Source organism: Sinohyriopsis cumingii, chromosome 18, assembly GCF_028554795.1.
Source record: "Sinohyriopsis cumingii isolate HCF-2022 chromosome 18, ASM2855479v2, whole genome shotgun sequence".
In the NCBI taxonomy this organism is placed as follows: Eukaryota; Metazoa; Mollusca; class Bivalvia; order Unionida; family Unionidae; genus Sinohyriopsis; species Sinohyriopsis cumingii.
Window position 1 is genome coordinate 64,313,662 of NC_142978.1, and position 17,909 is coordinate 64,331,570.

Consider the following 17,909-nt stretch of genomic DNA (forward strand, 5'->3'; position numbering starts at 1 on the left):
TTAAGTGGCACAAATTGAGATAATTACAATGCAGCTTATTTTTAAAAAGTAATATGATGAATCAGTGATTATAAATTAAAAAAATGGCAGATGGAAATAGGAGAATTGATTGGGGGTATGTACCTTGTGTTTGTTTTGATGATGCTATACTCAGATTAAAATAAGAAATTATACTGTACCTGTCTGTTGATACTATCTTATTGAGACCTTTTCATCAGTTGGAAATAGTTGGGTGTATGGTATATAAGCACAGTAAAGGAGATACTGTGATTAACATGAATAAGATATGAGAAATATTTATTTCAGAAACAATCACAAGCCTGAAGGAGAGGATTACTGCCCAGGAAGCAAAAACAAAAGAATTGTTGCAAGAGAAAGAAAAAAATGAAGCAGAATTTGGACAGAAACGAGCAAAGTTTAAAGAGCTGTTTCTTCAAAAAGAGTGTACAGTAACATTTTATTTTTTTACAAAGAATTATATTAGTAGGACAGATTAGGTCAAGAATAATTCATTGAATTGCTATGTACTTATATGGATGGCTAGATAAATATACATGATCTCTTCTGTGACACATGATAGTGGACTTGTACTGATTTCTAAAACTTTCTGCAGAAAAATAACAATGCCTGACTTTTGCATCTTGTGTTTAAGGCCTGCCATTTTTTCTTCATTAAATTCCTCATATTTATAGAACTGCCACCCTGTTTTCAAAAAGGAAGGGGATCTTTTTTTTCTACTTCTCTTGAATGGAAAGTCAGTTTGACATGAGATTTTCATCAGAAGATTGCTTATTATATTTAGTTGGACTTAATGGAATGGTGCTGCTTAGATATCTTGAAGATGTAGTTATTGCTACTCCATCTGAATCGATTGGTCATATCATATAAAAGACCTTTTATGATGCCTAGTTGGTCCTAAATGAAAATGGTGCCAATATGACATCCAGTATGGCCACCATAGCAGCCATCTTGAAAATCATATTAATATAAACATATAAACATGTGGTTTTCACCAGAAGGTATCTTAAGATGTATTGTTGGTCCTACTTGAAGTATCGTTGGTCCAACATGAAAATGCTGCAATCTGATACAAGCTAATTTGAAAATCTTGTTATTGTTAAGAATATCAGTTATGGTCCAACACATGACACAACTTGGCTATCAGATCCAAACTTGTCCAAAGGGAAGTAATATGATATGGCACAGGTTGGCATACTTTTGTTGTTGTTGTAGGGTTTAACGCCATTTTTCAGCACACGAAAGGCTATACATGGTGACCAGTATTAATGGTGGAGGAAGAACCCCATACTTTTGTATTATTATGTTAGTGCATTCATGTAAAGATATGTCAGTGTAAATAGTGCCAAGAAGCACTTTGTATTAGTCATGCTTTGTCAAGACTACCCTTCTCACTCTAAAACTGAATTTTGAAATGATGACATCCGAGATTCATTTCGTTTACACCACACTTGTGAAAGTGGATACTGTCCCTCTTCTGAGTAGCTTAATTTTTGAAGACAAAGAATGAATATTGCAATTTGCAACACTTGTTCATCAAATCTTCTTTCAATGTTTTCAGCAATTTGGGTAATTTATTATGACATGAATTTTTCTTTGCTTGTGATAGACCCCAAGATCTGTGTGGACTGTCAGTCAAAGCTGCTGATTCCTCATACTTCTGTCTCAGAATGGCAATCATTTGCATCTTCATCACACACGTTTATCCTCATGAACACATCAGGTACAAACTTCTGGTTTTCTTCATTTGGTCTCCCATACATATATCACTTTACCATCACTACAGGTCTCTCATGTACCACTTTACCATGACTCACATGGTCAATTGGTCTTTCATTTACCACCTTATCATGATTTACAGATACACTACTTGCCTGTCCTATACCACTTTACTATCATTCTCAGTGGTCTTTAATATTCCTCTTGATCATTACTCTCACAGATAAACTACCAATGACTGCTCTCATTACCACATTACCAGGGGCCCCGAGTGGTCTAAAGCGCTCTCCGTTATGGATCACTGCCATCTCACCTCTGTCTGCGCCGGTTCGAGTCTCGGATTCAGCCTATGTGGGTATGTGAGAAAGTTAGCCAGTAGCTTCTCGTGGGTCGGTGGTTCTTTCCGGTGTTTTCCTGGGTTCTTCCTCAACCATTAATACTGGCCACCATGTATAGCATATCGTGTGCTGAAAAATGGCGTTAAATCCCACAACAACAACAACAACCACATTACCATCACTCTTACAGATAGACTAATGGTCTTTCTAATACCACTTTACATCACTTGCATCTCTTGTATAACCTTTTTACCATTGCTCACAGATATACTGCTGGTCTCCTATATCACTTTATCACGACTCCCACAGATAATCTGTTGGTCTCTTCTCTGACACTTTACCATTGCTTTCACAGATAAACTCATAAACTCAGTTTCATAACAAATTTTCTTTCATTCTCTCAAACTTTCAAGACTTTAATGTTAAATTTACAATGGATTTGATGATGTTATAGTCAAGTAACTCAGTTTGCTCACTGTTGTTATAAATGCATGATGTCCATCAGTTAATGGCAGTATATTTGAATTGCTTTACTTTAGCAAGCAAACCCTTTGCATTTGTGTGAGACAGCTTCATGATCTTGGGCAGTCAATATTGAAACCTTTGCAGTCGTGTGAGAGCACATATTCATGATCTTGGGCAGTCTAAATTGAAACCATTGCAGTTGTGTGAGAGACAGATTCATGTTGTGTGAGAGTACAGATTCATGCTCTAGGGCAGTCTAAATCAAACCCTTTACAGTAGTGTGAGAGACAGACTCATGCTCTGGGACAGCCAATATCAGGGTTTGACTTATTTATGAGATTTTCATCGGTACTGTTTTCTGAGCCTATCCATCATCCATCATACACAGTGTGCCTGAGCATGCATTAACAAGGAGGAAAATTCAAAAGTGCCTGTAATTTGCTAAGTCTGTTGCTCTTTAAAGCCACTGAAGTAGGAGAATACATTCGATACGTTTCTACAGTTTAGATCAACATCTATGACCTCCTTGACTGTTTTCAATTCAGCCATTGCACATGAACTTGAAACACATTATAGTTAGACAGTGTTGGCATTGAATTCCTGCATACATGCCATAACACACATTCTTGCGACTAGTCATTATGCTGGAGCCATCAATGCCCACTGCAGTTAACTTGTTAAGATCTATCCTGTGGGACTTGAGTTCATCTCGTACACATATAAATTTGGTCATGGCATCAATTGATTCACTTGTTACTTGGCAATCATATCTGAGAGAAAGTCTGTCTTAACTTGAAGCAGATGTATTTTATTCTCAAGATTGGTGCTTTCAGCTAAAGTTTGCTGTGTTTACAGTTAAAATGCATGTTCTCTCTGCCATGTCTATTTCCAAAACGATTTCATATGAATTTTTTTAGCTTTATTTTTTTGTGTGAAGACTAAACAAGAATTAAATTGTCTAAAACAACAAAAACATTAGGATTCCTAAATGGCCAAAATGAATGGTATTAAAGGTTTTCTATTTATTTTTCAATGATGATTAAAGGCATTAAAACCAAAAATTTCAAGTTACGCAACTACACTTAGGAAAGCAATGATTGTGTTGGGGGAGGGGGTAGCTGTAACTGTTTATTCTATGGACTAGGTTTAAAAATTAACCTACTGAAAGAGTAGATGGCCAGGTTATGTTGGTCAAGCTTATACGAATTTCAAAGTTTTAGCTTAATCATGATTTTGAAATTTTAGGTTGAATATCTTGTAATCTTATGAATTTTCATCTGAATAAATAGCTTTTACATTATATTAACACGTCACTTCCACTAGCCGTATCCTAATCTCGAGAATCACACCATTTAAATACAGTTTACACTGAGTATTAGTCCAATTTGGGTTAGTTCATTCTCTTGTAGTTTAGCTTTCAAGGGTCTTAAGGTAGTTTAATCATATCTGGACCATTCAATGTGGCTTCTTATTATGTCTGTTTCTTTTCATTTATCTTGCGAATATTGATTGAATTTCATCAGTAGATATTAGGAACACCTGTTCATAAAAGGTACTTTAAAATATCTGCTTTACAATTTTATTGTGTATGAAAAATTACAGTGGGATCATGGGTTGATATAGCTTGACTTGCTGTTTCCTTTTGTTATAGCTGATCTTGAAAAGGAGCGAGAATGTAGAAAGCTTGCAGAGGACAAGGCTACCTCACTTGAAGCAGAACTGAAAGGTGTCCGTGCTGAGTTTGACGATATCAAGGCAGCGATAGCTGTGTCCGAGGCAAACAAAGAAGAGGAGATTGAGAAGATACGCCAGCAGTTTCAGCAGGAAGTGGCCAGCATGCAGAGTCTCATGAAGGGTATGATTTTCTTCCTAAGTGATGTTGCCAGGTGTCAGGTGTACAGAGCTACCTAGTCTTGCTGGTTCTCATGTGATTTTTATAACTATGCCTTTTAAAAAGTATTATGAATATCATGATGCCTTCTTTTTGTCATCCAGCCATTTCCATTACTCCTATTCACAAAAAACTCCAGTGACTTTTTCAATGAAGATTTGGGATACACATGCTGGTTCAGGACCATGTGATGCAAGCAGCAACTGCAAACAGAGACCAAAAAGTATATTGCAGTAGATCATATTGCAGATATCAGCATTGCAAGCAAAGTCAGTTTCAAAAGGATTTTTTTCTTCCATTGAATTGATAAGGTAATTAAATATGTAAGAGTAGTAGCTACACAGTTTACATGCATACTTTTGACTAAACTTTCTTGAAAGAATGTGGAACTGCAGGTTTTACCCCCACAATGCCATTTATTTCCTTGTTCCAGGACAAGAATTTGAACATTGCAAACTGTGTACATCATGGCCTCTAAAACAAACCTTCTGATATTTAAATTGCTTGATGATCCCTGAAATATCTGATAACCCCTGAAATATCTGATAACCCCTTCAGCAACTGATGACCCCAAAAGTAGTGAATGAAAATTAAAGATGTCAGCAGTTGGCCAGCAAGGTAAAGTAATTGAAGGGTAATTGGACATTTAATTGCTACAGTAATGTGTTAATGTAAGAAATTATTGTATGCTCAGATTTTGTTCTGTACACTTGGCATAGGAGGTGACCAAACAACATTGTATGTATGTGCTCTATTCAAGCAGTCTATGCTGATAAGGATGCATTTACTGACATTTGGACATTTTATAGTATATTTTTCATCATGTCATCTTTCAACACACCTAATATATTAATTTATACATGCCAACCATTATGCTATTGGCATGATCATTATGATGTTTTTTTCTAACCTAATTAAATCTTTACAGTTGCCTGTATGAATTATGCTGTTTTGGTACAATACAAATACAGATAAAACAATAACAAATTGTGTTTTTCATTTCTGTTATAATCACTTTAATCCCACTCATATAAATTTTGAAAATATTCTCAAACAGGAGACTGCTACATAATAATAGTTCATGAGTAAATTTGTCCATCCTAGACCTACATATGCTTCCTAATTTTCTATTTATAGCAACTGTATATGACATAGTATCAAGAAAACAGACTGGTTTCTTCAGTTTTGAAAATTCACCTCATAAAGTCAAGGAAGTAAAAATGCATTTACAGACCGGTTTATTCTTTTATTGAAAATGGCACCAGATCTTAAGCAAAGTAGGCTTAATTGATGTGGCTCATACATGTTATGTGACTGAAAAATGTTAGTGCAGATGTTACTTTGTTAAACTTCAGAACAGGTCAGGTCAGAAAAAGGACAAATCAATAATGCTTTACAAATTTGAAAAGAATACGAGAGTGATTTAATACATCATTCTGAATGAGCACATTGTTGTGCTCATTGCAGAATTTGTGGACTTGACTTTATGATAATCTAGTGAAAGTTAGAAATGTGCACTAGTTAAAGTTAGTGTTGTATATAAATAATTTGCCAGTATGTTTTGTGTTTGTATTATATATATGGAACTAATCCACATGGATTTCGCCCATTTATGAAAGAAATTTAACCAGCAGCAGATCCAGGTTAGTAGCATAGAAATAATTCCTACAGTGACCTGCTCAGATTACATATTTCATTCCGTGTCCTGGTTAGGTTAGATATTTTTCGTCCAATGTCCTGCTTAGATTTTGCTTTTTAGTCACTTAAAATGGCAGTAATTAGGCTTTTACTTGTTTTTTGGTTGGCATGTATGTTAATGCAAGTCAGGATGAAAACTATAAATGAATTGATAAAGAATGAAATTAGGGTTGTTATCACCGGGGGCAGATGTGGGAGATAAGCACCAACTTCCCTTGGGAAACCCCCCAGTGGCTTGCATCTGATAGAGCCTCTGACAACCAAATCCAACTCCAGGCATTCACGAGTGGCTTAACTAAGCTCGGTGGAACCTGTTTAAAGTGACTGGAGAAGCGATGGCAGGCGCGTTTCTGGCACCTCAAATCAAGACGCTTTGGGCAGATGGGGCTCGTTAACCTTGGGTGGTCACCCATTTAGGAGAAGGTAAATTCTAACTTCAAACCTTTGCTGCCTTGCGACTATACCCTCTCATGGGAAAGGCTAAGGGAGTAAACCCTAACAGAAAATCCAGAGACGGAGTCCCTAAGGTGACTTGGCATTATTTTCAGTGTCATCTTGGCATCTCCTGCGACCTCGCTGGTGCCATGATGTATCGGCTTGTCCTTTCCCTTGGATCCATCATCTGCGTGGAGAGGGGGATTCAGCTGCATGGGCAACAACTGATTCTTCATATCATCCTCCCCAGGCTTGTGCCCTGGAGAGGACACTCGAGCTTCGCTTCTCAGCGTCGACACAACACATGAAGCAGCAGTTTACCAGTTATAAGTCATCACTCGATTGGTGTAGAGTCAGATGCCAGGGGTTGCTTCTGATGGTGGGAGAGACCAACAGGTCTCACTGGACAGCTACTGCCCACCCAAAGCTGGGTAGCCACCAGACAATAGGATGCTGTTCTGCCACAGTTTTTCTGCCTTACTGGGTGTGTAGGGCTTACGGTACATAAGTACCTGACAAAGTGGACTGCAACTACTGCAACAAGAAATAAAAAAAGAAAACCAACAAGGAAACCTCCAATCCTCAAGCTGGGTACCTGGAATGTCAAGAATATGCTGACTGGACTCTCAGATGATCATCAGGCAATCAGTGATGTTCGAAAGACTTCAGTCAACAACAATGAACTTGCAAGACTCCAGGATCACATCGCTGCACTACAGGAGACATGGCTACCAGATTCCGGGTCCCTCAGAGACAAGAACTACACGTTCTACTGGCAAGGAAAGAGCGCTGACGAAGCCAGAGAGTTTGGTGTTGGATTCGCCATCAGGAACTCCCTGCTGGGGATGATAGAACCCTGCCAACAAGGAAATGGAAGACTGCTATCCCTCTGCCTTCACACCACAACTGGGCCTGTCTCCCTGATAAGCATTTACGCTCACACACTAAGCGCCACTACAGATACCAAGGATGAGTTCTACGACCAGTTAAACTCGCACATCGACAAAATTCCCAAGGAGGAGAACTTGATATTACTGGGTGACTTCAACACTAGGGTGGGTGCTGACCATGACACTTGGTCTTCCTGTCTTGGCAAGTTTGGCATAGGGAAGGTGAATGAGAATGAGCAGCAACTCCTAGAAATGTGCTTGTACCATGACTTCAGCATCACCAATTCATTCTTTCAGACAAAGCCACAGCATAAAGTGTCTTGGAGGCATTCCCGGTCCAAACTCTGGTACCAACTAGACTTGATTATTACGAGATGGTCAGCCATGAAGGGTGTGCTTCTTACCCATACCTTCCACAGCACTGACTGTGACACTGACCACTCACTGGTGTGCTGCAAAATGAAGCTTCAGCCAAAGAAGATACACCGCCTTAGTCAAGAGTGTAAACCACAAATTGATGTGAGCAAGACGTCATATCCAGACAAGGTTGAGGAATTAACTTATGCCCTCTCCAATGTGTTTGATTCAGAACCTCTCGATGGCAGTGCCAAAGAGAGATGAGATCATATCAGAAAAACTGTACAGCACAGCCATATGGATCTTTTGTTGTTGTTGTTGTTGTAGGGTTTAACGCCATTTTTCAGCACACGAGAGGCTATACATGGCGGCCAGTATTAATGGTGGAGGAAGAACCCGGAAAACCCCCGGAAAGAACCACCGACCCACGAGAAGCTACTGGAAAGCCTTCTCACATAACCACATTAGCCAAATCCGAGACTTGAACCAACACAGACAGAGGTGAGATGGCAGTGATCCGTAACGATGAGCGCTTTAGACCACTCGGCCACTCGGGGCCCCGGATCTTTGGTAAGAAGCAGTCAAAGAACAATGACTGGTTTGAGGCTAACTCGTCCACACTCATGCCAGCCATAGAAGAGCGTTGCAGTCCTCACCTGGAACACAAGCGATCTCCCTGCCAGAGGACTCTACAGGTATACAGGTCTACCAGAAGCAAAGTGCAGAGGGTAGCATGGCAGTGCAACAATGAATACTGGCTTCAGCTCTGTCAGAGCATCCAGTCAGCAGCAGATATTGGAAACATCAAAGGCATGTACAAGGCATAAAGAAAGCAATGGGTCCCATGAAGAAAGTGACAGCACCACTGAAGTCTGCCACAGGTGATACCATCCACAACAAGGGCAAGCAGATGGAGCGATGGGTGGAGTACTACTCTGAACTGTACTCCAGAGAGAACCATGTGACAAACTATGCCCTCACCCTCATTGCCATTGAAAACCTCCCTCTCATGGCCGAACTGGACAAGAAACCTACTGTGGTAGAACTAAAGAAGGCCTTAGAGAAACTGTCCTTAGGTAAAACCCCAGGGAAGGATGGCATCCAAGCAGAAATCATCAAGTGCGACTGCAGCGTGCTGATCAAACACCTGCACGACCCCCTCTGCCAGTGCTGGGATGAGGGTGCAGTGTCTCAGGACATGAGAGATGCCAACATCGTAACCCTGTGCAAGAACAAAGGCAACAGAAGTGACTGCAACAACTACAGGGGCATATCCCTTCTCAGCATCATGGGTAAAGTCTTTGCATGTGTCATCCTGAACAGACTGCAGATGCTTGCTGACAGAGTGTTTCCAGAGTCACAGTGCAGGTTCCGCGCAGAGAGGTCCACAATCGACATGATCTTCTCTGTCAGGCAACTGCAGGAGAAATGCAGAGAACAACACAGTCCCCTCTTCCTGGCTTTTATAGACCTCACCAAGGTGTTCAATCTGGTCAGCAGAGATGGACTCTTCACAATCCGAGTGAAGATTGGATGCCCTCCAAAGCTGCTAAGCATGATCCAATCCTTCCACGATGACATGAAAGGCACAGTGCAGTATGATGGCTCAATGTCCAACCCCTTCAACATCCACAGCAGAGTGAAACAGGGTTATGTCCTAGCCCCCACGCTCTTCTGCATCGTCTTCGCTGTTCTGCTCAAGCATGTCTTTGGGACGTCCACAGAAGGGATCTACCTGCACAGGTGATCAGACGGCAGACTGTTCAACCTGGCATGACTAAAAGCAAAGAGCAAAGTGCGTGAAGCAACCATCAGGCACATGCTCTTCGCAGACGATACTGCCCTAGCCACTCACACAGAAGATGAGCTACAGCACCTGATGGACCACTTTGCTAATGCATGCGATGAGTTTGGGTTGACCATCAGCCTAAAGAAAACAAACGTGATGGCTCAGAACGCGACCTCCCAAGCATCATCATCAACAACTACAAACTTGAGGTAGTCTGTCAGTTCACGTACCTTGGCTTTACCATCTGAGCTCAACAAGCGGAATGGAAAGGCATCAACAACTTTCTCCAGGTTGTCGTAGAGAGTGTCGAACAACAGCATGCTGTCCCTGAACACTAAGATCTCTATGTATTATGCCTGCGTGTTAAGCACTCTCCTGTATGCCTCACAAGAGAAAAGACTGAGCGCCTTTCACATGTGATGTCTCCGACGTATACTTGGGATCACCTGGAGCGATCGAGTAACAAACGAGGTGCTTGAATGTGCCAAGATTCCCAGCATGGCCACACTCATCCGCCAACATCGCATCGGATGGGTGACGGATGGATCCCCAAAGACCTTCTTTATTCGGAACTTGCCTCTGGCAAGAAGGTCGATCGGACGGCCACATCTCTATTTCAGCATGAAAGCCCTCAACATCGATGTCAACACCTGGGAAGAGCTCGCTGGTGACATGCTCTGATCACTGGTTTGAAAGCTGGCGAGGACAAGCTACGCTTGCTAGCTGACGAAAAGTGATCTCAGAGGAAGAATCAGCTCCTACACACACCAGATCCTTCAAGAGCAGCAAGGACTGCCACTCCCATGTTGGGCTACATAGCCATAATAGATGCTGCACAACCACCAACTGGGACATCTCTCATGGGTGCACTTCCATCATCTCTTGAGACTAGTAGATGCCAACATAATAAACATCTTGTTGTGTACTATCTGGGTGGACTCAATGATTTGATATAACTAGCTGGCAAACTCATCAGGTACTGACCGCTCCGGTGGCCTAGTGAATAGAGCATCCGCCTCTGAAGCAGGAGGTTGTGGGTTCGATTCCCAGACAAGTCATACCAAAGACTTACAAATGGTACTAACAGCTGCCTTGCTTGGTGCTCAGCATTAAGAGGTTAGTGTTAGGACTGGTTGGCCTGGTGTCAGGATAATTTGACTGGGTTGGGCATCATGCTACATATCTGAGGCATGATGCCCCAGTGCTTAGACATCACTATAAACTGCCACACTGCAGACGTAGTAGCGATATGACTGAAAATTTTTAAAGTTACCTTAAAAATTCTAATCACACACACACACTTATCAAGTACTGTCAGTTGAAAAAACCTGTAATACCTGATGGAAGATAGAATTGATACTATATATAGCTAATCAGTGTGTAGTTCATCATGTTTATAAAGAACACCAAGAACTGATACAAGTTTATAGTTGATCATTGAAATAAAATGTCTAAAATGGATGCTGATAATTGATTAAAGGAAGCTTAATATATAGCTAATAAGTGTGCAATACAACCTGTTTCTAAAGGACATTGAGAATTAATAGACATTGTTTGTTTGGTTTTGTGGGGTTTAACACCATTTTTCAGCACATGATAGGCTGGCTATACATGGCAGTCAGTATATATGGTGGAGGAAGAACTAGGTGAGACCCTGGGAAGCTACTGGTAATCTTTCCCACATACCTCATACTGACAGAGGTGAGATGTGTGAGTGATCTGTAGGCTCAGATTAATTAAAGGAAGCACCCTATGTAGCTGATTAGTGTTAAATAAAACCTATCTATAATGGACACTCAGAGACCATGAAATTGTTTCTCACATTCCTATCCTACAGGAGTGCACTCATTGACTGTAGATGATGTCGTCATGTTTTTGATGCTATGAATGTCGATTATATTTATTGTGGTTTTAATTCTGAAAAGGCTAATTTTGCTGACCTATAAACTGATTTTTGTTTACAACAAATTAAATTCTTTCTTATAAAGTAAAATTTTGTATGCTGTTTCTAATGACATAAAAATTAGCTGAAAATACACAGTTGTTATAAAACTATATCAATGTAGATTATGTGCTATCTTGTTTTTCCGTAACCATTTCCTTGTGAGAAATTAGAGAAAATTACTCTTTCATATATGTTTGTGCCCACAAAATCTGATCCTTGGGTGTTATCCCAAAGAGGGCTTATGATGAATTGTATTAGTCACTTGTACTCAGGCAACCTTTACTTAGAAGTTAAGTATGTAAGACACAAAGGGGGCTGATATAAAGGTCATATATAAACAGGTGTCCTGAACATAAACAATATGTTAGACACAATTGAGGTTGATAAATAATGTCCTATATAAACAGGTGACCTTAACAAACAATTACATATGTACTATATAAAAAGGGATCATAAATAGTGTCCTAATTAAACGGAAGATGTGTATGTAAGAAACCAAAAGGGTTGATAATAGTGTCCTATATAAACAGGTGTCCATAACATAAAAGACAAGTATATAAGACAAAAGGGGTTCATAATCAATGTCCTTTATAAACAGGTGTTATTTACATAGAAGTTAAATATGTAAGAAATAAAGAGTGTTGATATTGTCCTTTATAAACTGGTGTCCTTTAAATAGAAGTGTTTAGCAAGACAGGCTTAGGTGCATTGAGATTTTCTTTAATTGCTTCAACATAGATTTGCAGAAGAGATAATAAGAAATAAACATGACAGACCTTTGAAGTCTGTTGTCCATCATAATAAATGTGTATATAGTAAATGGTCATTCAGAATTTCTTTAAAATCAATGTACTGATGGCACTCAAAAGAGAATAACCTATCCAATAAGATGAGTGTGCCCAAAGTCAGCTGCAAAATATGTTTTTGTGTTAAATTTGTGTGTTAGGTAAGTATCAGAGGTCGTAAATTTACGTAGTAGGTACTCTTGAAATTGGTACATAGGTCTTGGAAAAGTTTTGGCAAAGTCATGGGATTACATTTTCTAAAGATTGCAGGAACTCTGTTATAATTCAACAAAATGTTTTGATAGTCAGCTCAAAATTGGTTTTTGAACTTTATGTCTAGCTTGTGTGTAGAATCAACACTAAGTCTTCCCTTAAAAACATGGAGCTCAAATTGATTACACTTATTCTAAATACAAAGAAGTTCTCAAGGGAGAATAAAAATCACAAGGGTTAACTGATATTTTTTCTCTCACTGTTTCATGGTATTTAAGTTAAAATGCTATAATCCACTGCTGGTCAGTATTGATGGAACTAAGAAGCAGACAAATTTGAATAATTTAAACAAAACGTTGCTTTGTGTATATAGCACATTCAGTTTTGGTTCCAGAGGTAGCAGAAGAAGCATCCAGGTCAACTGCAGTGCAGTACCAGAATGAGAGAGCTAAGCTCCAGGAATTGAATCAAAAATATGAAGAGGAAATCCAAGCCCTAAGGAGTAAACTTTCTGAAGAGAGGTAACAACATACATAGGACAATTTATTTTTTTGTATATTTAGCTGTGACAGGATTGTTTTACATGAGTACAGCCCTAATAAAGATTGCCCTTAATTTTTAAAAATATTTGCTGTTTTATAATATTCACAAGTCTAATTAGTCGTGGATGTGTATTTTGTGCGTATTTCTTTTTTATTTGAAATATAGCAACTTGAAGGATGTTAAATTTGCATGTCAGAATCTTACTAAAGTTTAGCAGACTTGATTTGTATAGGGTTTAATGGCATATCAGCACAGTCCTGGCTATATAATGCAGACAGACCACTCTGGTGACTGGGTGGGACATGATGCTACATGTCTGCAGCATGATGCCCCAGTGCTAGACATCGCTATGAACTGTCACACTGCAGATATTGTAATGAGGTGACTGAACAGTTTTTAAAGCTATGTTAAAAATCTAATGCACACACATATAATGCAGACAAGTAATAACTTTGCAAATGGCAAATTAATTAACATCTGTTTTCATGGAAAGTTTTCAGTCTCAAATGGTTGTAATTAAGTAATCAGTATGTAATTTGCAGGGAGAGTTTTCTAAGCTCTGTGGCCAAGTCTTTTCGGATTGTTGGAGGAGGTTCCCCTACCCCCAACTCAAAAGAGGAGCAAGAGACCCTAGAAGACAGCATGAGAAAGGTGCAATAAATTTTATACAGAATGTTAAGATTTATAATTAGTATGTATATCACACTGGTGCACAACACAATTTATTAACAGGGTTCATTCAGGATGTGCCATTGACTCATATTTTTTATCTATGATGCCCATAGGGTGCATAAAATAGACCCCAGAAAAATTGTTATAGTTGATTTTAGGCTGATTGAGCTGGCCTACTGATCAGAGTGCAATTATTGCCAAAGAAGCATAAGATTATAAATATCATAGGTGAAAGAAGTGTCTTGATCACAAGGTTCCCACGCTACCAGGAAATTGGGGGGAAAAGTCGGGAGTAATGATAATTTTGTTCCAGACTGTGAAAAGTCATTTGAATTTTGCAAATATTGTTGAAGGCTGGGAACAAACCTGGAATTATCCACCACCACTTGATGCCCGAAACAATTGCGATATTGAATTATAATTGAACTGATTGCAAGTTAAGTTTATCAATTTCTGATCAGAATATTCAGAGGTTGCAGTATGGATCATTAAGGTGCTTGCCATAAACATATTTTTGAGTCGATCCAAATTCCCATTGGATTAGATTCATCTAGTAGATGTTTTTCTTTTTCGCAGACAGCTCGATATCAGCATCTTTTCTTGCATGGAAGGTATGAAAACCAGTCCAGCATCACAAGAGGTCAACATGGTGGTGGAAAAATGTAGCCACTTACCAGATAGCCTAGCAAACTTGAATGTTGTTAAATCGAGTCATACCTGCATGAAATTGATATGAAAAATAATTATTTTCTCATAAATTGTGAGTATTAAAATCTTCATGTCTTCAATCTGCTGAAAGACAAGATAAAACTACAGTGTTGATGAAATTTGACGTGGTACTCAAAATTTGCATTGCTAGTCGCACAAGTACACAAATCTTACAGCCCACATGTTCATGACATCATAGTTACATGATATTAATATTAGCCCATTACAATCGTTGTAGAAAAAGATGTAAAAATATTAAATGAAAGTCATATACTGGTTGTAATAAAAATACAAAAATGAAAGAACACAGATGTATCTATATTTATTCCGAGACCAACTACCTGGATTTTGTTGTGTCACATGACTACCAGGTTGACATGTGCTCTCTGCTTGATGAATCTGACTGGCCAGCTTGCTGCCACAGTGACAGATTTCTCGTCATCATTCTTGAAATAAATATGTTGAGAATTATGTTCATTCTGTTTTTTTACAAAAGGTATCTGACTTTCATTTAATATAATTGAATCTTTGGACAACAACATTAAAGAGGAGTTTGTTGTTGATATCATGTGACTACTGGACTGTTGATGTCATTTTTTGAGATTTGCAAAGTCATGTGACTAGTAATGCAAATGGCAAGTACCGGGTCAGATGTCATCTATGCTGTAGTTTTGTCTAGTTTGTCAGTTGATTAAAGACATAATGATTATAATACTTGCTGTTTATGAGCAAATAGTCCTTTTCCTATCGATTTCATGCAAGTATGAGTCAAATTTCAAAGTTTTGATATGCAGTTTCTCTGACCCCAGGTTAGAAAATGGACTGCTATTCATTTTAAGCCACGTATGTTGTCCAAAATTTAGAATCTGTGAGCTGAACTTTGGTGCGAAACTAATATACAATATGATGACATGGAGCTTGAAGCATTGGTTGGTTTCAGATGTTAAATAGGACACTGTTAAATTGGGAAATTAGCATCCCTTGTATTATATATTTAAAAAAACGAAATATTTCCTTTATATAACATGCATATATATTGCTTTAGAATTCTTTAGAATTCAGAGTTTGAAAGGAAACAAAGCAAATTTATGTTCATTATGTTGTTTCCATGTAGCTGCATAATGCAGGTCAGGAAGGCCAATTTTTATTCTGTAAATAGAAACTATTTTACTTGTCAATTTATAGGAATGTAGTCAGACTTGTTTTGTTTGATACATTTTTGGTTTTGTACATGATCAACTTTTCTGATGTTTTGGAGAGTCTTGAAATAGAAATATATTTGGATTTAGAAAATGCATGATTTTTAATCTAAAATATTCTTTAATTCCATTCAGTAATAGGCATATGTGAACCTTGAAAAATTTAATTTCGAGGGAAAAACCCTGGAAATTTATCTTTAGGAAAGTGGGGGAACCATTTGATTATTTTGATTAGTTTTGGCAACAGTTGATAATGCATGGTCAGTGATCATTTATAGAAAATGTAAACTAAATAAGATGAAATCATCTGCAGAAAGTCTGTTGCATAATTTCCAAACTAGCATGAAAACAGGAAAGGTATAGACTCAAATGTCCTAAATAAATTCCAGACGGAAATTGTTAATCAAGTATGAGAAAGTAAAATTCCATTATGAAAAATGGCAGGAGAGGCTGATAATGATACTTTGATTTCTCATCAATAAACAAGAAACCTGTAATAATATGTGCAGGCCATATTTCTAAGTTTCCCCATTTTTAGGACTTAGTAGGGATCTTTTGGGCTCTACAGTTTCTATTCCTGGACTGAACATTGAATCGGTGAAAAGCTCTAAATTTGGCAACAATGGTATAAACAGAATAGGGAACTCCTCAAACATGGAGTTTACAAGACTCATTGAATAATATAAGTTTGGGGCTTTTGATGGCATGACAATAAACTTGCTCAGATGTTTATTAGATTTTCAGTTCTCTCATATACCTAAGTGTGTGTGGCAAGGTTTCTTGTGAGAAAGTCATATGGAATACACTATAATTTGTACAAATGCACTCAATAACATTTTGACATTGTCATTCACATATTGATATGCAAGTCAGCTGTGTTTTTATAGTTTTAATTTACAAAATTTGAAGTCATCATCATTACTTACTGTACTTAGTTTTTCTATACAAAATTTGAAGTGATCATTTTTTCCTGTACTTACTTGCAACTGTAAGTATGAGAAATATACCAAACATATCAATATGTATTCATTTCCATATGCCAAACCAAGTGTATGATTTGTTTTATCAGTCACATGCTTTTCCAGGCTCAACATGATTCTGAGATCCTTAGAGCAGTTGTGCTTCCGCTAGAGGAGGAAATTACAGCGTTGAAGGAAAAACTCCGATATGCATTGGAAAAGAATGCAAGCTCAGAGGAGAAACCTATACAGGTGATGTATGATGCATATATTATGATGAAGGATGTGACATGAGGCTAAAAATATCTTTTCAGTGTGTAGTCAAAGGATAATTTAAAGTTGTGCAGTTTTTACTGTTGATGGCTCTTTGACTTGAAACGCAGACATCTCCATTGAAATGACCTTGCAAGCAATACCTGAAGACTCTGAGAACAATGCCAAAAGGTTTTGAGAAAGACAATTTTGATTCTGAAAAGGTATTAACTCTATTTTATGTAGAAAAGCACTATACACAGACTTGATTTTTCTCCATTTTAAAGCGGAATTCTGCTTTTCTGACTTGGATCAGATTTTTCTTGACATAGTCCGTTTTTTATATCATCTTCGATCTGGGTTTTTTAAAACAGTCTGTCTGGTCCCGTTCCACAACGACCCTTGTAAATTATTCATTCCATTTATTAGTTAGCACATGACTCTCGTAAAGAGTATTCTGATTGGTCAAAGGTTTAAATTTTACCAATGAATATTTGTGTAATGAAAACAGATGGCAATGGAAAGAAGAATCATGCTTGCAAAACATGGCACCCTGAGTTGTTGAGAGAGAGCATTACATGAAAAGTGTAGATAAAGGTTTAAAAATTTTATGGAAATGGGAAAGGCAGGAGCGAAAAGTTGACAGAAATTTAGTTGGTCAGTTATAAGAAAATTGAACGCTAGAGGACTGGCATTCTGTGACCTCTGCAAAAAAGAATTGAATTATGGTAATTGCAGTTGGAAGAGTTTGGAACAGCACTTACAAATGAAGCTCCACACTGAAAAATTAAAGCTCAGAAGGCATCTGGAAAAAGTGCAGTTAATTACTATAAGAAGTAAAAATTTTTGCACGAGATAACAGATGTATCCCTTTGTCAGAATATGCGCACTGCATGTCGCCAATACAAGCACCAGCTTGAAAGGAAAAAGGCTCTTAATGAGAAGGAAAAGAAACAATTGTGCCTTGAGCCAAAAAAGTCAGTGATGACAAAAAGAAAGGCTAAAGAAATCTTTGCCAAAGCTGCAAAAAGAG

The 17,909-nt window shown here is 38.2% G+C and overlaps 1 protein-coding gene across 3 annotated transcripts in view; it reads left to right on the forward strand.

Moving 5' to 3' along the window:
• The window catches only part of LOC149776799 (rab GTPase-binding effector protein 1-like), an 82,235-nt gene that overhangs the window by 1,964 nt on the left and 62,362 nt on the right, over positions 1–17,909 (forward strand). For 2 of the 3 annotated variants that reach the window (XM_089941494.1, XM_089941495.1), the window contains exons 2-6: positions 307–444; positions 4,192–4,395; positions 12,938–13,064; positions 13,629–13,737; positions 16,751–16,876. In XM_089941494.1, coding sequence (XP_089797620.1) covers positions 307–444; positions 4,192–4,395; positions 12,938–13,064; positions 13,629–13,737; positions 16,751–16,876 — 704 coding nt within the window. The remainder of the gene's footprint in view (positions 1–306; positions 445–4,191; positions 4,396–12,937; positions 13,065–13,628; positions 13,738–16,750; positions 16,877–17,909) is intronic. The other variant, XM_089941496.1, reaches the window with a different exon arrangement.